General features: G+C 35.8%; 2 protein-coding genes across 4 annotated transcripts; both read right to left on the bottom strand.

Annotated features, from left to right (window-relative positions):
* Window positions 1-1,704: 1,704 nt before the first annotated feature.
* On the bottom strand, window positions 1,705-2,181 carry LOC125193590. The gene is made up of 2 exons (XM_048091421.1): window positions 1,944-2,181; window positions 1,705-1,850 (listed from the first exon to the last, which is right to left on the bottom strand). The coding sequence occupies exons 1-2, from the start codon at window positions 2,179-2,181 to the stop codon at window positions 1,705-1,707; spliced, it is 384 nt and encodes a 127-aa protein (XP_047947378.1).
* A 2,216-nt stretch (window positions 2,182-4,397) lies between these two features.
* LOC125195715 (phosphopantetheine adenylyltransferase-like) lies at window positions 4,398-7,699 on the bottom strand. Of its 3 annotated transcripts, XM_048093888.1 has the most exons (8): window positions 7,572-7,697; window positions 6,611-6,759; window positions 6,351-6,494; window positions 6,201-6,272; window positions 5,683-5,742; window positions 5,287-5,381; window positions 4,828-4,897; window positions 4,398-4,748 (listed from the first exon to the last, which is right to left on the bottom strand). In XM_048093888.1, exons 3-8 carry the CDS (start codon window positions 6,459-6,461, stop codon window positions 4,632-4,634), a joined length of 525 nt encoding a protein of 174 aa, XP_047949845.1. In that variant the 5' UTR covers window positions 6,462-6,494; window positions 6,611-6,759; window positions 7,572-7,697; the 3' UTR covers window positions 4,398-4,631. The 3 variants fall into 3 exon arrangements, with proteins under 3 accessions (XP_047949845.1, XP_047949844.1, XP_047949846.1); XM_048093887.1 differs by lacking the exon at window positions 6,611-6,759 and having other exon boundaries at window positions 7,572-7,699; XM_048093889.1 differs by lacking the exons at window positions 5,683-5,742; window positions 6,611-6,759 and having other exon boundaries at window positions 7,572-7,699.
* Between the last annotated feature and the right edge of the window lie 243 nt (window positions 7,700-7,942).

Raw genomic sequence — 7,942 nt, 5'->3', positions numbered from 1 at the left:
TTTATTAGTTTTATAATGTGAGTGAGAATGAAGTGAAATATGAGATCTACTACTAAAAATGGTACTCCCTCCGTTCCAAAAAAGTTGATACAAAACTTTTGGACACGGAGATTAAGAATTTATATTAGATAAATAGGAGAGATGAAATAGTAGAAAAGATAAAAGAGAGTAAAGTAAGTAATGGAATAAAGTAAGAATGATTAGATGTTTTGTCTTTTGTTAAAAAAAGAAATGATTCAACTTTGTTTGGACGGACTACAAAGGAATACGACTCAACTTTCTTGGGACAGAGAGAGTAGTAAAAGTGAAACCTGACAAACTTTATGGGACAAACATAAATGAAAATGATAAACTTTCTGGGATGGAGGCAAGGGAGTACATATACATCCTCAGGAACGGATCCAGGAATTTATATAAAGAGGGGCAAAAATATACATAGACAAAATTTAAGAGATTTAAGAGGACCAATTAGTGAGAAATTAAAGCAAATATATTTTATAATATAATTTTTGTATATGTGATGGAATTTGAGGTGGGGCATTTGCCCATTTTAACTAGTAGCTGGATCCGTCCCAATACATCCTAATGAGTCCAAAAACACTAAAAAATGCACGAATCAATGAAGAAAGCATATTTGATTGATATAACTGCAATTATAATCTGATTCCTGCTCACATTGCCTATTTGTAACTAGGAATGTAATTAAATGCAAATTCTAAATATTGTACAAACTTCAAATTATGATCTAGACCGTTAAAAATGTTAATATATGACAAAATAACATCAACAGAAAATTCCAACACAGTTTCAACGGTTGACACCGTGTTGACATTGTATTGACATGTGATAGACATCAAAATCTTGAAATTTTACACTGTGTTGACATTGTGTTGAAAAGTTTGGAGTTTATACAATATATGAGTTAACATTTTATCACTACCTTTGTAACTATAAGAGTGTCCAGAGTGGTGGCCACCAGCGACGGAACAGCCATGCCACATCCACAAAAACATTTCCAGAGCCATAAAAACACTTCCACAACCACAAAAATTTGTCCAGCCCAATAAACAGTCACGCCACAACAACAAATGACATTATTTATTCAATTGTTGGTATATTTCAATTGGACCAAAATAAAAATTATCAGATGAAAATAATTAGAAAAAAAATAACTAATTTAAAAAATTATTAAAACCAAATATTTGTTGTATTATGAATATTGGAAAATTATCAACGAAAATTAGCTAAAAACACTAAACACAACACCACCGTCATGGTATCACGATGTGCCCGCTCCCCTACATGCCTAGAGCTCTTCCATCATATCGGCCTGGAGTGCCAGGTGTTCTCCTTCCCTGCACATATCGGTGAAAGCTTGGAGCAAGTATTCTTTACTATGCGGTACACCCATTTGTAAGGTGTGGTGACAACACCATGACTTGAACTAGCATCGTCGTCCAATGCTCAGCGCTCTGCAAGCGAGCCTTCATCATCTGTTAGCATGTTATGCAATATGATACATGCATACATGATATCAGCGACATCGTTTTGGTGCCAAATTCTTGCTGGGCACCATATAATGCCCCATCGCGCTTGAAGCACACCAAAAGCTCGTTCAACATCTTTCCTCGCACCCTCTTGACGTTGCGCGAAGTAGGCTTTCTTCGGACCAACAGGATGTCGATCCGTCTTCACAAATACGGGTCACCGAGGGTATATCCCATTTGCCAAATAGTAGCCCCTGTTGTACTGCTTGACGTTGGCCATGAAGCGGATTTCTGGACCCTCACCACGGCACTGCTCATTGAAGAGGGGTGACGACTGCAGAACGTTGATGTCGTTGTTAAAACCTGCAACACCGAAATACGCATGCTAGGTCCGCAACTGGTAGTCAGCCACGGTTTTAAGGATCATCGACGGGTGTTTGCTTATGAAGCCAGTACTGAATTGCCCTTTCCACGCCACCGGGCGGTTCCTCCATTCCCAGTGCATGCAATCAATGCTGCACATCATCCTTGGAAAGTCATGCACCGTCCCGTGCATATCCAGCAGTATCTGGCAGTCTTGTGCGGTTGGCTTTCGAAGATACTCTAGACCGAAGATGTCCCTGATGCCCCTGCAAAACTGCCTCAGAACCTCCAAGCTAGTCGTCTCACCCATATGCAGGTATTCGTTGAACATGTCAGTCGGTTCGGCATAGGCAATTGCCTAATTGCAGCGGTGCACTTCTGTAACATCGACAGTCCGATCTGGTGGCTGGCATCCCGTCGAAGGGTGAAGCACCGCCCAGCTAATGACGTTGCTATATGGAGGAAGAGTCATTGCGACATTCTGAAGCACCGACGGAAAAACTCTGGGGGATAACGGGGGTTTTCGATAAAGTAGTTGGAAATCAGCCGTTGGTTAGCCCCGGCAAGGTCACGCCGGATTAACCGCCGATGATGAATCAAACGAGGGACCGCCGCCGCCAACGCACTCTCCGCATCGTCTTGGACTTCCCGCTCCACCTCTTCAACCACCGTGTCAAATGCCTCATCCAACATGTGTTGATACTCGACGTCAGCAATTTTATGAGAGGATTTGAGTAAAATTTTAGAATGAAGTTTGGAATGGAATGAAACAAATGAATTAGGTAAAGAGATGAAAATATAAATTTGGAATTGTAGTGTGGATGTGGAGGTGTGAATGAAAAAAATGAGACAATGGATATATTTAAAGAAAAATTCAGAAAATAAATGAAATTAAAAATATTCCGGCACTGGCGCCAAAGCAGTCGGCGCACTACATTGGTCTGCTGTGCCGACCGCTGGAGAACCGCCCCTTCCACGCCGCGCAGCACCACTGTTGACATTCTAACTTAGGTTGTAAATATTACTCCCTCCGTCCCACAAAGATAGTCCCACTTTGATCCAGCACGAATTTTAAGAAATGTAATGAAAAGTGAGTTGAAAAAATTGGTGGGATGTGGGTCCTACTTTTAAAGTATTAGTTTTATAATAAAATGTGAGTAGGAATGAGTTGGTGGAATATGAGGTTTACTACCAAAAATAGTAAAAGTGAAATGAGACAAACTTTGTGGGACGGGCGGAAATGGAAAAATGAGACAATCTTTGTGGGACGGAGAGAATATCTTTTACAGTATTTTCTTTCGTTGCCAAATAAAAAAAAGTAGTGTTTACACCCAAACGTCCGAATGAGATACAAATCCATGCCAAGAAATCTAAGAACAACTTCACTTTTCTTCCTTACACGTATTCGTGAACAGTTACATAAATAATTGTATTGAATTTGTCTATATTTTGAAATTTCTTTATTTTTGTAATTGCTTACAAAACTCAATTCATTAAGTTAAAGTCGTATATCTGCACACAAAAAATGACAACGTTTTGTGTGTTTTGTAACTTTGGCTAGTTTTGATCTTTATCTTTATAATATCTCCCTTTGGATTAGAAATAACAAATTGTTGAAACTCATATCTATAAACAAAGAGTTATATCGTTTCAATCTTATCGTTGGATAGCTATAATAAAGAGATATTGGGTTTCAATCTTACCATCCCCCACAGCATGTCATGAAAATCTTAATCTTTACCCTATGATAGTTAGTAGTATTATCTTGGGAAATTGGTCCATAATATCATGAACTTTGCCCAAATTTTGGTTTTTTCCATAAACTTTCAAATTAGTACCATAAATCATGAACTTTCAGATTGGTTTGGTATTTCCCACGGATGATCAAGTGTAAAATTCAATTAATTTATATAACATTTTGAATCCTATTTAGCAGCATTCTTATAAGTGGCATGTCATGTTGGTATATCTATTTGGAATATTAAACACAATAGTACTTTTATTTGACAAAACAAAACTCTAAAAATAAAGAAAACAAAATAAATTTAATAAAAACACAAAGAATTTAATTAGAAACACATATCTGTGACGCTACGCTACAAAAATTAAAACACAAAACCTTGTTTCTCTCTTTCACAAACGCTAGGAACATATTTTAGGGAATTTCCTAAAAAAATCTTGGATTATCGGGAAAATACCAAACCAATCTGAAAGTTCATGATTTATGGTACTAATTTGAAAGTTTATGGGAAAAACCAAAATCTGGACAAAGTTCATGATATTAAGGACCAATTTCCCTATTATCTTTTATTACATCTCGAATTTTTAGTACTAGTATATAATGTTATTATCAAATAATATATTTAATTGTTTACTCTGAATTACTCATAACATAACAAATTGCCTACGATCTAACTTTAAAATTAAAACTAATTTACATTAATTTCTGAATTTAATAGTAACTAAACACTGTGACCAATGAATGATCAATAGATTATGATTCCCAATAATACAAAAGCAAAACTCTAGAAGAAAATGTTAATTATGTAACATTTACAATGGAAATTTTTTTATTCAAATAACATGTAAAGACTATGAACAAGAACATTGAGAACTTTTTCAGCTGATTTGAGTAAAGATTACAGCTTTAGTGAAAACAATTTTCTATCTGGAATTTGTTTGAACAATCAAGTAAAAAATATTAAGAATATTTTTCTGGGTATTGATGAATTATTCATTGACTGCATCTGCACATCTGAGAATTTATATAGACAACATGGATTAAAGCTGACCTTCTAACTGAAGCTTCCTTGCCTTCTCAGCTTCCATTTTTCTCAATGCAGTAGAACTCAATTTCTCCCCAGTCGATTCTTCAGGGACTAAATCGACAACCTCAATCTATAAAAATTACTAATATATGAATTTTGAATGCATATGACATCATATTAGCTCACGCTGAGAGGATAGGATCAGAAACCTTTAGCTGCGAAAGACCTCTCTCAGCCCTCTTCTTGTTGACAGATAGTCCTCCTGGATATGTTTCCTTACTGTCACAACAAATTTTGAGTTAGCTATAGCATATCATAGATTTAAAAAGGAGAATTTTCTTAGCACTAATTAATAATCACCAGAAAGAAAAAGACAATTAGATATATAGTTTGAAATAAAATTCAGTCCCGGCATATGCTGTCTGCATTTCTAAGTAGAGTTTCTATCACATGAACCTACCAAATATCTTCAATTTTCATGAATTCTTGAAGATTCGAAATTCAGTTTTGCTTTCCTTAGCTATGAACTTTTTCTTTGTGGGACATCTCCACGGTTTTTAAATGCAAAGCTTCACAGGCTTGTCAAGGAATTCCAAACTTTTCAATAAATCCAGAATTAAAGAAAACGAAAGAAAGAAGATCAACGGCCAGAAACAAGTAGGATGGACCTGACAATGATAGCCTCCAAATTTTCATCGACTATAGAAGGTCCATAAGGATCCGCAATTGGCTCTATTTGCACCACAAGCTCCAATTTTACAGACTGAAGTATGTGTTTCCACACAAAGAAAAAAGAGTTATCTTTCTGATAACACAAATGAAAACATCAGAAGTTCACAAAATAAACAAAGACTACAAATCAGTTGATCAATAACCATAGTTTGCCCGCATATCATATAATCATTATCATCCCTTGATAGATCTCAGCAAATCTCATCAAACCAGACGTGAGTTAAAGATTCTTTTAGTTGGAGAAACTAGCAACTAAATCAGAAAAGCAGCAGCATAATTAAGATAATTATAAGACATAATAAGAAAGGTTAAAGTTGACATTTATCAACTACCTTTATGTAATCTTCAACATTTTTCATTCTTTTTTCAACAGGCTCAATCAGATTAGAATACTGCAAAAAAATTGAAATGGATCATATATTCTTTCCAATTGTCTAGCATTACTAAACTAAGTACAATTAACTGAAAAATGTAACTCTTAACGAATAGTCAATCTCAACTGACAATTTGTTTGATTCCAAAACCTCACTAGTTCACAAAATTATCAGACCTTGTACAGAAATTCAATTTAACGCCTTGCCAAACCAGAAGTCAATCACAAAGATTAACAGACATAACAGCATACATTCTCAAACAACCTAATCCTAATACGATAATATGGCACAGACAAATTAGCATCCTTCAGCCAGGTAACCATTGCGCGTGAAGAAATTATAAAAATTTGCCGTTTTTCCAAATTCAGATAAGACAAGTCATCACAACCCATTAAATCATGACTAGGTGTTCTTAAAATAAGTACCAGATTAATTTATGATTTTTCCAAAACATGAAACATTGGACAACAACCAACCTGCTTATTAACAAGCATATGGCCATCGCAGACACCAATCACAATTCGATCTTTGGCTAATGTTGCCGCGGCCTGCATTGTCACAATAGCTAATGCAATTCGATCAGTTCATTTAATTATGTTACAATTAATAGCTGCATACTGACAGACCTTAAGAAATTGGCGGTGGCCATCATGCAAGCGATCAAAGGTGCCACCTAGAACCACCGCACTGTAAGAACTGGGAGGAGACATGCTTAAATTACTATCCGAAGTTGCCATTTCTTTCAAACTGTTGGATGGAATTTATGTTGACTGGGAAGTGGATCGAAATTAGATGGATAAATATATATACATGTATCGAAAGAGAAAATACAACTATATACTTGACACTGTAAAACCTGACTCATAAATCAATTACACATGTTTACCTATAAGTCAGTTCTTCCCATATTTACAAACTAATCAAATGCATCTCTGAACCTCCCTATATGGCAATGGGAACTCAAGAGTGTTTTGTTGACGTTACAGTATCCATCAATCATAGCATTATATATGTGATCATGTCTGCAATTTGGAACTAATCACCAGGCAAACATATTCTGCTAATGAGTTATTTTGCTCTTGAGCTGATAAGAAATTAGTAAGAGACTGGGAAATTGATCAGGGTGTTGTAAGTATAGTGGTGACACAATATATCCTTCCATGTATAGCCAGTGTATAAATCTATCTATCAAAATATAAAGTGCCAGTTTTTTTACCCTGTTTTCGGCGGGAAAGTCACTCATTGGTCAAAAAAAAGACAGGATAAAAAATGGTATTACTCCCTCGGTCCCACTTTAGGAGACCCGGTTTACCATTTTTAGTGTCCCACTTTAGGAGTCCCGATTGGAATACTCCATAAATGGTATTAGGCCACACATTCCACTATCATTTTTCCCCTCACATTTTATTATAAAACTAATATAAAAAGGTAGGACTCACGTTCCATTATCTTTTTTCACCAACTTTCCTTTACATTTCTTAATACCCGTGCCGAACTCAACCGGGACTCCTAAAGTGGGACGGAGGGAGTATTGGATAAAAAATTGGTGCAATAAAATGGTGACAGGATTCAACACTAACACTTATATATAGAGAAGTCACTAATTGAATCTGCAATTTTGAGAACTATTGTTGTGGACTGATTTTGTGATTTTTTGATTGCAGCATAGGGACAGATGAGAGAGAAAGAAGGTGCCATTTTCGTTCAACTACTCTTTGATATCCTTCAAAACCAAAATAACATGGGAGGATAATATAAATCCACAACAACAACAAAATCGAAATTCCTCAAATCCATCGAACAATCAACAAGGTTAAAAGGTGAAAGCTTTAGAAATGTGAGCTTACGTTAAGCACAGAGAAAGAGAGCAGATCCGCGACGCGGCTGTGCAGGCGCGAGGCAGCGCGGGGGCGGAGTGGTGAGCACAGCGGCGGCCGGGTGTAGAGGAGATGTGAAGGCGTAGGTTTAATTTTGGGCTTTTAGTATATTAAATTTTATAATATGGGCTTTTAATATTATACTGGGATTTAATTTACATCGTTGTACATTTGTAATATATTAATTTAAATAAATATGTTTATCAGAATATTATGTTTATGAATATTATCATGTGTTGAATTTAATTATGATTAAAGTACTTATTAACTGTGAAAAAAAATTATATTTGTATGCTAATGTCCGCTTAATTCTAAAAAACATGGTTTTAGTTATGAACGAT

The sequence above is a fragment of the Salvia hispanica genome, chromosome 6 (genome assembly GCF_023119035.1).
Source record: "Salvia hispanica cultivar TCC Black 2014 chromosome 6, UniMelb_Shisp_WGS_1.0, whole genome shotgun sequence".
In the NCBI taxonomy this organism is placed as follows: domain Eukaryota; kingdom Viridiplantae; phylum Streptophyta; class Magnoliopsida; order Lamiales; family Lamiaceae; genus Salvia; species Salvia hispanica.
This window is presented reverse-complemented; position numbering and strand designations above follow the sequence as displayed.